This window comes from Leptonychotes weddellii, chromosome 14 (genome assembly GCF_054177405.1).
Source record: "Leptonychotes weddellii isolate Sample4059 chromosome 14, ASM5417740v2, whole genome shotgun sequence".
NCBI lineage: Eukaryota > Metazoa > Chordata > Mammalia > Carnivora > Phocidae > Leptonychotes > Leptonychotes weddellii.
This window is the reverse complement of record NC_138382.1, coordinates 69,682,235-69,698,339: the sequence shown is the minus strand read 5'-3', so window position 1 is coordinate 69,698,339 and position 16,105 is coordinate 69,682,235. Positions and strand designations below refer to the sequence as shown.

Below are 16,105 nucleotides of genomic sequence, written 5' to 3'. Positions count from 1 at the left end.
TTTTTTTTTAAAGATTTTATTTATTTATTTGACAGAGAGAGACACAGCGAGAGAGGGAACACAAGCAGGGGGAGGGGGAGAGGGAGAAGCAGGCTCCCCGCAGAGCAGGGAGCCCGATGTGGGACTCGATCCCGGGACTCCAGGATCATGACCTGAGCCGAAGGCAGTCGCTTAACCGACTGAGCCACCCAGGCGCCCGATCAACGGAACTTTCTAACTAAGATTTTTCAAATCTTAATTGGTTTGGTTGGAAGTACCAATGGAAAGACTATTTTTATTTAATAACACATCAAAATCTGAATAGTTTCCTTTTTTCCCAACCCTGCTAGCAACACCCATTTTCTAAGCACTTGACAAATGTTGAACAATCCTTTGGACTTATTTTGGTGGTATGATTGAGTCTAAGGGAGGTATAAGACCTGGCTGGATTTGAGTCCCAGTTCTGCAACTAATTAAGTCACCCTTTGGGTCTCCCTTTCCCCATCTGTGAAGGAAGGGTCTAGACTGCAACCTCTAAGGGGTCTTCTAGCCCTGTCACTTTAGGATTCTATATTATGTTATTTACCTACTCAAAAATCTTAAGTGCATCTCCAATTCCTAATTAAAATCAAATCCCTTAGCCATTTATTCCAAACTAGGTAGTCTCAATTTATCCTTCTGACCTTACTCTGCATTACACCTCAACTTGAAGCCTCTGGTTCATCCATGCTGCTCTATGCACACAAGGAAGACAGCAGCACCTGTTAACATGTACTGAATGCTTACTATGGGTCAAGAGCTTCACATGCATTCGCTCGTTTAATCCTAATACTTGCATAAAATAGTGCTATTAGGCAACAGAGACTAAGAGGGATTATGTACCTTGTCGTAGTAGGTCACAGCTATTAAGTGGCAGGGCTAGAATTCAAACCCAAGTCTGTTTGCATCTCAAGCACATACTTTTAATCACTACATATTACTTGGTCTATTTCTTAAGTGTATAAATGAGCCCTCTTTATTCAGAGCTTTGAAGCTTAAAACTCCCCTTGCCATGACTTTATTTTTTCCTAATACAACTCATTTTTGAATTTCAATGAAAGGGATACCTCTTCACCACTGCAGTCCCAAATTTCCTTTCTACCTCTAACCTATTAAAGCTCTTACTCTAAGCCTCAATGACTTGTTCCTTGGTGAAGTACATCTAAATATATGTACCTTAATGTCTAAGAATTGTATAGGAGTAATCCTTCTGCAGAACATACTATAAAAGCAGGACAAAATACATAAAACATCAATGTATTGATGGAGCAAATCATTATGGCAATACTTGAGGGGTTTATGAGCCTTGCAAGAAGGGTGGGCCACTCCACATTCACCCAGGAGTTTCCTCTGAGTATATGCCAATTGGTGGCAGGCCCTGGAGGTTACTGGGAGATTCTGACCTCTGTATGACAAAGAAATAATAGCAGCAATCTTTTACTGAGTTTCTTTGATGCCACCATGCACAATTCTACATACTTAAAATGTACAGTATCTGAATTTCACAATAATTCTAATGAAGGGGCATAAGCCCATTTTACAGAGTAGAGAACCAAGGGCCAGAGATTCCAAAATCCATGCTCTTTTCACTACTTTCCTCTTTATCTTAGGAGAAAAGTGATCCAAGAGCACAAAGTAATCACAGTCATAACGTAAAGAGCTTTACATTAATGTAACATGTATCTAATCTTAAACCAACTCCTTTAATGTTGGCATCATCATTACTCAAATATGAGTATCCTTCTGAAGTTCAGACAGATTCAGATTACCTAATAAATTGCCAGAACTAGTACCTAAATTCTGTTTTAACTTCATTTCCAGTGCTCTGTAGGCTACAACACACATCTTCAGTACAATGATGTTAACGATTCATGATGCTAACATAATCTAAGTAGGAAGGGTTTCAATTACTACAAATATCATGTCATGAAGAAAAAGAACTTTTAAAAATGAAAAAGCCTTTTGAGTCAGATTCTGCTCCCCAGGGGCCAATGAAGACAGAGACCCACAAATGGCCTTAATTTTTTTTTTTTTGGTCTAGCTATAAATAAATGGTTTTGGCAGTGGGGATTTCCCCAGTCTTTCTGGAAGAAAATTCAGAAATAAATCATGCTGTTTAATGCTGTACCTTCTGCTTTCTCCCCAAAATATTATCTTACTAATTCAACAAGTATTTATTAAAAGCTGATAGACATAGAATTTAAAGTTTCACTTTGAAAAGACTCTTACTTTTGTATTTTGCTCAAAGCCAATACAATCATTTTGTAACAAACTAATAAATCTTTCATTAAGTGATTTCAATCATGGTAATTTAACATAAAGATGTGCTTTTACTCTGCAAAGGGCACTCTTGTGTCATATGTTGCTTTGATAATTATAGGTCACTTTATTAGTCTTTTGTCTATAGATCTTTTGGGTTCCTCAAACTCTGGCCCAGCTGGATACTTACGGCAATCTTATTTAAGGGGTGGGCAGAGATAACACTATAGAGAGCTTACCTTTCCCAGAACCTAGCCCAGAACTTTTCCCATATACTGCCTTCTAAGGAAATTCACCTAACACACATCTCCTTACCTATGAATACCGCATGGTACTTTGCATTCCACTCATCATGGCAAATTGCCAGGTCTTGTACTATAGATACCTGTACACCATTATACATATACTCGTGTCTCTCTCTCTCTCTCTCTCACTCACACACACACACACACACACACACACGCTTGTTTGTTTTCATGATATCCTTCCCAGGATGTCAAAGAAGATGCTTTCTGGTCTGCTGTCTTCCCTTGGTAAAAAACAAAATTAAAAAACCTAAAAAGACCCAAACAGATACCTATGCAGCATCATGATGTAGCAAACTGGAATCAAAAAGGTCTTCCAGTCCCCAAACCAGGCTTCCACAATTGTAAAAGAGGGAAAATATCCCTTTTGGCTGTCTTCCTAGGAGGATGAGAGGAAATGATGAATAGGAAATTGCTCTATATAGGACCAAAGATAACAGAGTGCTATTAGGTTCTCATTTTCTACTTTAGTAGTATGTTCTAAACCCATGCTTTCTGGTCTCCCTCTGCTTCTGCTGAAATTTATTTGCCTTTTCCTAAATGTGGTTCATGCTTTTTATAAAAATAATACACCTACCTAGTTGGAAAGGTCACAGTACAAAGCTTACAAAGAAAAATAGCAGACCCTAGACCCCTCACTCCTCCCACTCTGCTCCCTGCTCCCCAGAGGCAACCATTTCTTTCTTTCCTTCTTTTTTTGGCTGTTTTTCTTCTTCCTATTTCTAAATATAACACTTAAATTGCTATTTTCTGGGGGGGGGGGGGTTTGTTTTTTTGTTTTTTTTCCAGACTCTCTAGTATGGGAGATGATACTGTACTTCTGTTATAGTCACCAACCTCACCCACCTGCCACACACACTTACTTTCCTTCCCTGGACTCTCAATGTAATTTTGCTACAATTGTTAGTTAAATCAATATTGTTCATAAATGAATCACAGAGTATATCATAACAAGACTTCCTTTTTTCATTAATTTTCCATTTTGTCTGCAGTTACTAATTGCTCCATTTTTCTCCTCAGTATTCTATGTATATCTATCACCAATTCTTTCCCAACAAATCTGACAGAATTGTAAATTCCTGGGGTGTCTGGGCAGTTCAGTCAGCTAAGCGTCTGACTCTTGATTTCAGCTCAGGTCATGATCTCAGAGTTGAGATCAAGCCCCTCACTAGGCTCTGCACTGGGCATGGAACCAGTTTAGGATTCTCTCTCTCCCCCTCTCCAAATACACCTCTCTCTCTCTCAATAAATAAAAAATAAAATAAAAACTGTAAATTCCTCTCAGTTATTTTTTCCTAGAGACATACTTCCTAGTGCCCTCCTTCCTTCTGCTCCAATTTGGACGAGTTGCATTCTAGGTCTGCTGCACAGCTGATATCCCATGGCTTTTCTTCTCCATCACCAAGGGAATTCTCTTCCCCTCTGTCCTGTGTTGGGAGTCCCCACTTCCTGGGTTCTCGATCTTCCACTTTTTTGATTTCAACCATCATTCTGGGGAAGCATATCCTTCAGTAACTCACTGAGAAAGGATGTAAGGCAGGTAAATATTTTTGAGACCCTGCATATCTCAAAATGGGTTTATTTTACTCTCACATTTGAATGAAAGTTTGGGCATAAAATTCTAGGTTAAAAATCATGGGGCGCTTGGGTGGCTCAGCCGGTTAAGTGTCTGCCTTCGGCTCAGGTCATGATCCCAGGGTGCTGGGGTCGAGCCCCGCATCGGGCTCCCTGCTCAGCGGGCAGCCTGCTTCTCCCTCTCCCTCTGCCTGTCTCTGCCTACTTGTTCTCTCTCTCTCTGTCAGATAAATAAATAAAATCTTTAAAAAAAAAAAAAAAACACAAAAATCACTTCTTCAAAATTTGAAGTTATTCCCTGTTATCTCCTTGCTTCAATGTGGCAGAAAGTCCAGTGCTATTCAGATCTCTGTACTTAGTATGTTCCCACTCTCCCATCCCTACTCCAGACCAAGAAGCCTTTAAGATTTTCCTTTATCCCCAGTGTTCTGAAATTTTATGATTTGCCATCATAAAATCTTTTTAATACACCAACCTGGTCCTTTTCATTATGGAAACTCATATCCTTCAGTTCTGGAAATTTTTCTTCCGATATTTCTCTGAGAATTTCCTCATTTTCCCCCTCTATTCTGTTTCTGAAAATCATGTTAGCCAGATATTAGGCCTCCTTTATTGAGTCTCTGTCTTGTTGTTACCCATGTTACTGTCTTTTGTTTCACTATCTGGCCTACTTCAATTTTTTTTTTTTTTTAAGATTTTATTTATTTATTTGACAGAGACAGAGATAGTGAGAGCAGGAACACAAGCAGCGGGAGTGGGAGAGGGAGAAGCAGGCTTCCCGTGGAGCAGGGAGCCCAATGTGGGACTCAGTCCCAGGACCCTGGGATCGTGACCTAAGCCGAAGGCAGACGCTTAACGACTGAGCCACCCAGGCGCCCTGGCCTACTTCAATTTTATCTTCCAACTTTTCTGATTTAAAAAATATCTGATTATTAAAAAAAAAATATCTGATTATACTTTAAATCTCAAGAACTCTTTCTTATTCTCTTTCTGTTCATTTTTTTTTTTTTATGGCATCCTATTCTCTTTTAATGGGTGCAAAAGCTTCTCTGAAAATATATTTTGGAAAATATACTGGATTTACTTTTAAAAGTTTTGTGACTTGTACTGTTTCTATGTCCTCTGATTTTTGTTTGTTTTGGGCCTATGTATTATGTGAGATGCCTTTCTCAAAAGACCAGTGATCTTTGGCTAACTGTAAAAGAGGAGTAAACAGGCTAATTGAAAGCTCTGTATGCATAGTGGGATTTGTTGACTAACAGGCATCAACTTAAAGTGAATTGGGCAGGCATTATGACGGTTTGGGAGCCCTCAAATATCAGTCCCCAGACTGGACTCCTCTTATCTCCTGCTTAGAAGATTTAAGGCTGGCTGAGAGCATTTTGGGAGCACAGAGGGACAAGAAAACTGATTATTTAAAATATGCAGACTTTTCTACAAGAAAGGAATCATGTGATCCTTCTTTATAACCCTGCCAGTTAGCTGCAATGACTGGGATATAGTAGAGATTGCTACATAAGGGCTTCTTGACTGTTTCTTAAACTTTCCCTAAAGCCACTGTTATTGTGTAATAGAATTATCCACACCTTCCAAGCAGTATCACCTAAAGCACATCCCTCTGAATATGTGACTGATAGCATGTTAAGAAAAGAAGACAAAACTAGAAAAGTGGTTAAGACTGAACGACAAAGCAAAACCGCAGAATTAGTCACCAAGCTAGGCTATACCTCCTCTTTCCTGTGACTGATTTTTACGGGCTACCTTATCTGGATTCAGAGTCAAGAAGGTGATGTGATCCAAATACATATTCCTTATCCAGGCTGGGAGAAACTGACAGTTTGAGAGCACTGCCTGAAGTTCCCTTGGCCCAGGCTACCGGGTTTCCAGGAGTAAAGTTACCTGGCATACAAAGAACCGCACATTCCCACACTAGTCTCCTGGTACTACAAAGATACCTTTTATCATTTAGAGTCAAGAATAGCCTTGAGCAAAGAAAAGACTGCTTATAGGCTCTGGCCCACCTTTTGAACATCACTGTTCTATAATCACCAGAAGTAATAATAATAGTGACTAGATGTAAATAAGAAATAAGAAAGAATAAATAATAAATAATAATTAAATAAAAAATAAGAAAGAATCATTCATTAATTCCGTAAAGTTGACCAGAACTCCTGCTCTGAGCCAGGTCCCATGTTAGATTTTAGGGATAAAGATATGAAGAGACACTACACTGTTCCTGCCTTTAGAGACTTTACAGACAAGTAAAGGAAGTAAATGAAAACTGTTTTATGTTGAATTTAATGCTACTGTCATTTTAGAAAGGTGAGGGTTTATCATGCCTCTCTTCCCAAATTTGGGATTGCTAAAAAGCATGGAATTGCTAACCCCACACTGAGCTTCTAAGACCTTAATGTGGGGGGGACACCAAATCATTATGTAGGGCTTCCTTAGATGTGAAACCATGGTAGATACAAATAACAGTACTTGTTTTTATTGCAAAGCACTTCATGTATTACAAAGTATTTTTACACCCATATCTAATTCAATTGTCAAAGTAACCCTATGAGGGATGAGATTATCTCCTTTTATAGAAGAAATTAAGTGCTTAGAGAAGTGATTTGCCCTTACAAAACTAGTTAATTTGAAACAGAAACCTAGATTTTTTTATTCTCAGTTCAAAGTTCATTTTAATCATATCATGGCGCCCTCGTCACCCAAATTTTGAAGAAAAGCCTAATGACTCATTTGCAGCTATAAGAAATGTCTAGAATAATGCCAAGATGTGCAAAATATGTTAATAATATGTACATTTAATATAAAATAATTAGGTTTCCTTCAACTTGAAATGGAAAAATTACACAAAAACACAGAGAACGATTTGTGAAGACTTTAAAAAATCATAAATGCCACAATTCTCCCATCCTTAATCTTCCCATAATCTGCTCATATAACAATAAATTCTGGTTTACCAATAATTTATTTCACAAGTCTTCTATGATACAAAAACACAAAGCGAAATTAAAACATTTCCTACAAAGCCACTGTGCAGATTTTTGAATCAAACCTGAAAGGCTGAGGACACACTCCCAGAAACCACTCTACCATCTGGGAACTTGTAACCCTGTTGCTTTAATTTCAAGTTCAAAGAGTGGACAATGCATTTATAGTACAAAAATTCAAGTTTTCCCAATCCTTAAAATACTGAGACCATTATTCAAGTAAAAAGGAAAAGCCCTTAAAAAGGCTCAAAAAGAAATTCATCAAGCAATAACGCTTAAAGAAAACCCTTTCCAAAATGGAATTTGGGAGTCGGTAGATCCATGAACAATTTAAATATCCTTTCTGGTGTAAGACAGTTCTTTCATTAAAGTAGACCACTTGTCCTTTTGTAACTGCTTTTCTGTTCTAAGAGGAAAAAAAACACATCTTCTCTGAAATCACTGTATAAAAACGTACAATTTACAAATATAATAATTAGTATTGTCTTATTTGAACATTTACTATGAAATAATTTCAACACAATCACCAAAAGCTTATGCTTCCTCTGATATCAGTCATATACCATATATAGTTAAATGCACTGTCTTGCCAAAGCCCAAGGTAACTGAATCTAAAAATATATATATTTTTTCATTCTGAACTAGCCAGATTGGTATTTAAACCAAACGTCATCAAATGTTGCACTAAACATGCCAGGATGAAAAGGTTATTTAAATACAAACTGTCCAGATGTATCACACAGAATATGCTCCTAGCCACCGATGATTGAATGATTATATCCAGGCTCATCCCCTCTCCCCCAACATGCACAAACATAAGAAAATAAAAATTAAAAAACAGTAAAGACAATGAATGTGAGAAAAGAACTGGTAAGTGGAAGAAAACGCAGACTTTCTATAGTCCAATGAAGACAATATAAACTGGAAAGACATCTGATATTAAACAAGTATCAGCTGGGGGAGTGGGGGAATTTTTCTTTAAAATTATTATACGTACTTAGTTTCTACTTTAGTTTTAGGTTGAGACATTGACAGAGATTTTAATGTGAAAAAAATATTTCTAATAACATCTAAATTTGGTACTAGGACAAAAAAATGTAAAAATCTGTTAACAAAAGCTCTTATTGAAAGAGTTATCTTTTGAGTCATTAAAAGATCAGCTTGATTAGCCCACTTCCAGAGAATCAAACAGATATTTTCTCTTTTCCATAAAATTTCCATAAGATCTTTCCCAAAGAGTTTTCTCTTTTCTCACAAGATGGAACTCCACTGCAGGAAAAAATTAAAAGGGCTCAAAACCCCCAAACCTAAAAATCCACTGATTTAACATCAGTTTTCTACAAAAAATAATCTTTAAGATTCTAATCTTTGCTAAACTAAAAACTCACAAGCAAACTGCAAATCTGAACAGGTTACATTCCCCAACATGTATGAAAAGGGAATTTTGGTTCTTTTAGATCTGTGCCATGTAAATAAAGGAGAAATGTACAGAACCATTTTTCAGAATCCAAGGGAAAAGGTTTTCCAATTCAAATGGCAATTTAACAGAGCCACTCATTGTTAAAATAACTTGCAATTTCAATGAGTTCTAAATATTGAAACAGCTTGGAATCAAATTTTCTAACAGTAAATATAAAGAGCAAGCAAGTTTTTGGGAAGAATTCAGAATGTGAAATTTCAATGTTTATGTAATACTGATTCACTTAAAATTAAGCAGTTGAAGTAGAACACACATTTGAGGTTAAAATCAAACTGATATCTAAAACCTAAAATCATAAGAATGCTGCCCTTTATTTTAAAAGGAGGCAGTAGGTTTTCTAATATATGACAAAAAACCCAAAGCCTATCTCCCTGTTTTATAAATATCCATGTCCTTTCTTGGATTCAAAACTTCACTTTAACCCATTTCCCTTGGGTTTCTTCCATCTCACTGAATACCATTGTTGTATTAAGATTATAACATCTAGCCAAAGGCAGAGAGATCACATAAGTCCTCCTGAAGACTTCCAAAACATTAAAACCAGTTGAAAAGCAGAGGAAATACTCTCATGCTTGGAGCTGCTGGGAAATCCTTCTCTCCTTTTAGAAAAATAAACTTCTTGTTCTAAAGATAATCACTTGAAGAAAACATCACTAGTACATGCAAATACACAGCACTATCGATAATTCTAGAGTAACAGTAATAACATCCTACAGATTTTGCTAGTACTTTGACTTAAAAAAAAGAAAGACTAAGTAAACAACTGTTATATCAAAGGATTTCTTTTCTAGAAAGAGAAGCGCAATAAAGGACTTCTCCTTCTCTCATTCAAATGTGCATTCCTTAACACTAAAAAAGATTGCTTTTAAAAACAATTAGATGCTACTTTGTTGATGCCATTTAACCACAAAGATAACATCTCAATCACCTTCTATTTTATAAATGTATTAGTTAAATATACAGTATATTTTCTCATTCAGTTGCTTAGGACACCTTTCTCCCAGATAGTCTTATATTTCAAAAGTCTCTGGATAAAAAAAAGAGAAGACTAAAGATTTACTTTTATATGTTTTCACCATTATAAAAAAAATGGCAGCAATTAACCTATCATTTGTTTTTCAGCTTATTAAAACACACTTTGCTGTAAAGAGTAATCTAAATTCAAATATTGTCAATACACACATACACAAAGGCATGGGCAAAAATACTACCACACAATCACTTTCTATGCACACAGTTCTTTAGATCTCCATGAAGCATGGCACAGAGAGCAGCTCAACTTTTCATAAAAATTATATGATTTGACTGCACTTTTGCTTCACTTATGGTGCACTGCAAAATTTTAAAATTAGTGTTTAGGTGTTCACATTATTCACTGTACTGAGAATTCTCTCATGAGAATAAGACATAAAACGTAAAACATTTGGCTTTCTAAATGACAGTGCTGAAACTTGCAGCACAGTTTTACTTTGGCATATATAAAGAAAAATTTTATATCCTGTTAATTTATCACTGGTTTTTAATATTCCCCATTAAAATAATTCAATTGCATATGCAGCCCAAACAGCTGGAAAGAACCCAGAAAAGCGACAAGAAAATGACTTTTTAAAAATGCTGACGCTTTTCACACCCAGGTTCAGTCATGCCCGCTGAAGAGAGGTGTTAGATATGGCTTTATTTATTTTAAATCTTAAAAATGTAGTCATTTCCATGACATTACAAAAACTGGAACCAAGAGCAATTTACCTTCACAGTCCTGATTCTCCTGATGCCAAAACACTTTTTAGAAAATAATTTCTGCAAACTTAGAAGGTATTTTCGACGGATCATTTGTTTGCTATTGCTTAGAGTCTAATTATTTTGTCCCAGATTTCCTAGTGAACTAGGAATACAGAGATAAAAAGGAAAAACACACACACACACACACACACCCCCCACAGTGACTCAGTGTCTGAACCACTTCAGATATGACATCCGTTAAGGGGGTCTTTGCTCCTAACTGTGTAAGGGTCCTTAGCTATGGTCTCACTTGCACAAGAAGTACACATGGCCCCTGAGAGGCGCTTTAGTCCCCTTTGGAAGACACTGTTGGAGAGACTATAAATGACACAGTTGCAGAAACTGTTACTAATAGCAAGCCAGGTGGTCAAGAAGGAGGCGAAGCGGTTGCTGTAGCCAGTGGAGCTCTCCAATAAGAAGTAGATGATGTATGGCAACCAGAGGATGTAAAACACACTAGTAATTCGGAACAGGACCATGGCATAGCGCTTATCGGGACAGGTCTGTACCTCCCCAGTCTCCCCACTCTGGCTGCTGAAGCGGGCTTGCCTTTCGCTGATCTCCTTTGTGTGCTGTTGGCAGATACGGAAGATGTTGAAATAGGTGAAGCACACAATAAGGGCTGCCGGGGCATACAACATCACCACGATGAAGAGGGTGAAGTAGGGGTCGGTGTGCCAGGACTCTGCACACCACTGAAACACATCTCCATGATATCCAGGTTTGCCCCAGTGGAAAAAGGAAGGCAGGAAGACCAGGGTGGAATATAGCCAAATCAGGAAAATACAAACACGTAGTCTCCAAGGCGTAACCAGGGTATTATAGGTTAAAGGTTTAGTGATGGCAATATATCTATCGATGCTGATACAGGCCAGAGAGGCCATGGAGACACTCTTCAGAACAGATACTACAAAACCGAATACCTGGCAAGTCAAAGACTCCTCCACTGGAAGGGGGTAGTGGAGGAGTGATAAAGAAGGGACCAGGCAGCTGACCCCAACCAACAGGTCAGCATATGCCATAGTCTGAATAAAATAGCTTGTAGTATGATGGTTCAACAAAGGTGCACAGTGAAATACAAAAATCACAATGATGTTGCCAGAAATAATCAATACAGTGAGAAAGACAATAATCAATACTTCCAAAAGGCAAAAATCGACAGTTTCCAAATTGCCAAATGTCAAGAGGCAAAAAGGGTGGCTGCTCTGATTACCATCCAAGGTAGAGTTCATCTTGAGCTCGGGAGTGATCTCTCACTTCATGCTGCCGCTTGGCTGCTGCCAACAGTTCAGAGGAGCAGCTGCAGTCATTGCGGTCAGCTGTGTGGGTCTGTAATAATGCCAGACGAGCCTTAGTCCCCAAGCTCCTGATGCTGCTCTGGTGCACTGCCTGCAGTACAATTCCCCTTTAAATCCTTCTTGGAATAGGGAGAACCAGCAGCAGTTGTCTGGCCAGTCCCAGATGCGGCCATAGTACCAGGTTTACCATACACATAGCACCAGGGGAGTAAGGCAAACTCTGGGTACAATGTCTTCAGGCCAATGAGGGTAGGGGGTAGGGGCAGAAGAGAAGGGAGGAAGATTAGGAGCTTCAGCAGGAGTTGTAATGAGGCTCCTCTGAACAGCTGATAGAAGAAAAGGAGAGAGCATTTTACATTTTGCATCCAATGCCCTGATCAAAGAACCTGGCTAGCTCAGGCTGGTATCAACCCTCCCACTCCATCCCACCCCACCCGGTACAACCATTCATGGCTACTCTCAACGACACCCCACAAAACTGGTCCTGACTCTACAGAGGAGGAGCAACAACAGCAAGCTTTCATGATCAACATAAAACAAAATCAATTGCAAGCCAGATCAATCTAACCCCATTTCCTTTCATTTGAGCCTTTTGGGGGAAGAAAAGGAATCTGCTTATAGCATTTCCAAAAATATTTTACCATAACTACCACTAATAAAATTACTTAAGATAATTTATTTTCTTCACTGATTCCAATGTAATATTTTGCCTCTTTGAAAACATTGCAACAGAATTTATCTGTCTAGCTCGATTTCAGAGTGTTACCTGTAATTCTGCATGCTGCAATCCAAACAAAAGCCACAAAACATCCTTAACAGAAAGCCTTGCAGTGCAGGAATGTGCCTCAGCCCCGTTTACTGCAGAACTGAGACACAGAGGGAGGGGATAAAGGAGGAGGAGGGGAAAGAGGGAGAAGAGGGGGCTTGGGAAAAGGAAGAAATGGGGGAGGGGAAAGAAAACGCCTATGCGCACACACCCTTCGGCATCTTTAGCAGCTCATTAGAATTCATCGCCAGAGAAGTGGTCCCTGATTTCCCGACTGCACAGTGGGGGAATAACTTAATATGCCTGCAGTGCAGTGTTTGAAAGCTGTTTCCTCGTCTGTCTGGAATCCCCCTTTTAGTCGATGAGCAAAATTTAGACTGCTAGTAAGGACAAGGGGTTGTAACCGGGACAGAATGCCAGCCAGGAATTAGACTGAAACAAAAGCCAAAGGGGTAATGGTGAGAGGAAATTCCAATTTTCTTATAGCATTTTCCTCAGGGACAAAGAGCAATGCTAAAGAATGAAAGTGTGTTAACAGTGCAGTGTTAACTGAGGAATTCTAATTCAGTGACACAAGAAGTTCTAGCTAGAAGTCTAAATGTTCAGCATTAATTTTCTCTCACGATTCCCTGGATATTGGCTAATTTTAAGAAAGATGACAAAAATAACAAGCAAACTTAAAAATCAGTTTTTCAAGAGAAAAAATAAAGAAAACCTCACCCATTCTGAACACTGAGGAAACAGCATACAAGCACGCTGTTGCTGTATTCAGTGCTACCCTATAGTTTGGAGATGCCATTTCTTGCTTTTAGTTTACTGAGAAGCAGTACACAAAAATACACACAAAAGGTGGACAAATATATATACCCATTTCCACTCAGGCTTTAAAACTGCAAGAAGTTTCCTGGTACAAATCAGCTTATGTATCTTAGAATAAACAATCTCATTTGTGCCTATTTAAAACAATGCAAATTGGGATTATATTGTGGGATATATTATACTGTGTTGGGATTATATTCTGGCATTCTAGAAAGATGGCACACCTGGGCAAGGATACATGTTATGTGATCCAATTTTCATTTTTTGTTTCACACACATGCCTCCTCACTGCAAGCAAATGGTCCCCCATAATCAGAATTCAATTAATTATATCTTAAGAGCTAAAGCACTCCACTTATTATAGGAAGGCAACACTAAAAAACCTACTGAGCATAAGCTTGATAGCTATATTTGACAGATCTTACTGGAAAACATGGCTAAGTGTGGCATATAAAAAACCCATGGCACTGACCACCCAACTGGTTCAAATCTTGGTCTTACATTACTAAGCCTCTTACCCTCAGTTTCATCATCTGTTAAAATGAGGATCATACTCCCTATTTCACAGAGTTATTGCGAAATAAAGGAGACAGTGTATACATACAAAAGGCTTACCAATATTTAGCACATAGTGGGTATATAACTTTATTCCCTTTCTTCTCCTAGAACTAAAATACCCTTCGTAGGTAGTCTGTGTTTTTCTGCCAACCATGTTTGCACTGCTTGAGGATGGGGTCCTCTGATTCCTAAAATGCCTCTCTTATTGTGACTGCCCAGTTCTGAGGCACAACAGAATATCCAACAGTTATTTGGATATTTTGCTGTCACACGTTCCTCAAATACATTGAGGCTATACATACGTAAGGCAGTAAAAGTATCTATAAAGAACGAATGATGATATGGCATCAATTATTCCCTCTACACTAATAATTTCTCTGCCTATATCTCCAGCCCTGACTTTACTCCTGAGCATTCTTTCCCATTTACAGTTTGCCTGCTAGCCAATGCATCTTCCACCTGGATGTCCTGTAGACTTCACCCACAGCATGTCCAAAATAAAATACATTTTTCTCAACAAATTGGCCTCTTTTATCTTTTTCCAACACTTTTATTTTTCCCAGGCACTCAGTTAAGAAACTCAGGAATCATTCTGACCACTCTCTCCCCACTCAATGTACTACTCTTATTCACCAGGTTCCTGGAAATCTATATCTACAGTGGCTCTTAATTCAGTTTTTAATACTTTAGGCCATCATTAAATATTGTCTGGGCTTTTAATCTTCTTCATTTTTCAATCTATTCATTTCTGCCTAAACATCTAATAGTATATGCTTTATTATGGCATCCACAGCTCAATAAAAGTCAATGGCTCCCTAGTGCCTCTCCAATCTAATCTCCCTATTCCACACCACCCCCCACACATCTTGCCCTCCAGACAAACCAGGTTACTCACTATTCTATAATCTGCCACACACTTTCTTTTTGAACTGTCATTGTTTGAGTGCTAATACTGAATGAAAAAAAATGATTTCTGAGAGTTATATTTCAATAAACAGAAATAACATTTACCAAAGTCAATAGTACAAGCTTTTCTAACTACTTGTGAAGTTTCTCATGTAACTTATTCTCCATTTCGGGTGTCTCATGTATAAAACTAGACAGTTACGCTGATTAAAAAAAAGACATTACACCGGTTAATAACTTGAAAGAATTAAAAATGTAATAAAAATACAAGCTGTTACATTACTATCACTAGTATAACAGTAGTTCTTTCAACTTCATTTCTATTTTAATAAAATCACTTGGAGCTATGATCAAAATATTCATATAGGAAACCTAAAACAACAAAAAGCTTGAGAGCCACACTTTACCAAATCAGTCAAGAGTTAAGTGTTTTGTTTCAGATTAAAGAAAAACATTTTCTTCAGAAGAAAAACATTATTAAGGACATAAAGTGGCAATAAATCTATGTCCTCAACAAAAATCTACACAGGGGCGCCTGGGTGGCACAGCGTTAAGCCTCTGACTCTTGGTTTCTCGGCTCAGGTGGTGATCTGGGATATTGAGATTGAGCCTGGGGGTGTTACGCTCCCCTCTCGGCATGAAGTCTGCTTGGGACTCTCCCTCCCCCTCTGCTCCTCCCCCCTGCACTCTCTCTCTAAAATAAACACATAAATCTTTTTTTTTTTAAGTTTTTTAAATTTATTTATTCAACAGAGAGATAAGGGAGCATAAGTAGGCAGAGCGGCAGGTAGAGGGAGCGGGAGAAGCAGGCTCCCCGCTGAGCCGGGAGCCTGACGTGGGGCTCGATCCCAGGACCCTGGGATCATGACCTGAGCCGAAGGCAGCCGCTTAACGACTGAGCTACCCAGGAGCCCCAAATGCATAGATCTTACAAAAAAAATCTATACGGGTGCCTGGGTGGCTCAGGTCATGATCCTGGGGCCCTGGGATCGAGCCCCGCATTGGGCTCCCTGCTCAGCGGGAAGCCTGCTTCTCCCTCTTCCACTCCCCCTGCTTGTATTCCCTCTCTCGCTCTCTGTCAAATAAATAAATAAAATCTTTAAAAAAAAATCTATATATACTTCCCTTTTTCTTTTTTTAAGTTTTTATTTAAATTCTAGTTAGTTTACAGTATAATATTAGTTTTAGGTGTACAATATAGTGACTCAACATTTCCATATAACATTTGGTGCTCATCACCTATTTAACCTATCCCCCTTCTTCCCCACCTCTAGTAACCATCAGTTTGTTCTCTATAGTTAAGAGTCTGTTTCCTGGGGCGCCTGGGTGGCTCAGTCATTAAG

At 38.4% G+C, this 16,105-nt stretch overlaps 2 protein-coding genes across 11 annotated transcripts in view; both read right to left on the bottom strand.

The window, feature by feature from the left end:
- Positions 1-16,105, bottom strand: part of RABGAP1 (RAB GTPase activating protein 1) — a 162,482-nt gene that overhangs the window by 55,102 nt on the left and 91,275 nt on the right. Inside the window, exon 1 of one of the 10 annotated variants that reach the window (XM_081803547.1) lies at positions 12,691-13,088. The exons of 8 other annotated variants lie outside the window; for them this stretch is intronic. Coding sequence is in view for 1 of the 2 variants with exons in the window: in XM_081803546.1 (XP_081659672.1) it covers positions 11,629-11,631 (3 nt within the window). In the remaining variant the exon portion in view is untranslated. Of the gene's footprint in view, positions 1-11,628; positions 11,647-12,690; positions 13,089-16,105 lie in introns of those variants that run through there. One more of the 10 variants, XM_081803546.1, reaches the window with a different exon arrangement.
- Positions 5,919-11,647, bottom strand: GPR21 (G protein-coupled receptor 21). Its single transcript, XM_006739482.3, has one exon. The coding sequence runs from the start codon at positions 11,645-11,647 to the stop codon at positions 10,598-10,600; it is 1,050 nt and encodes a 349-aa protein (XP_006739545.1). The 3' UTR covers positions 5,919-10,597.

Coding starts and splice junctions, on each gene's coding strand:
- GPR21 (XM_006739482.3), bottom strand. CDS start 11,647: ATGAACTCTACCTTGGATGGTAATCAGAGCAGCCACCCTTTTTGCCTC.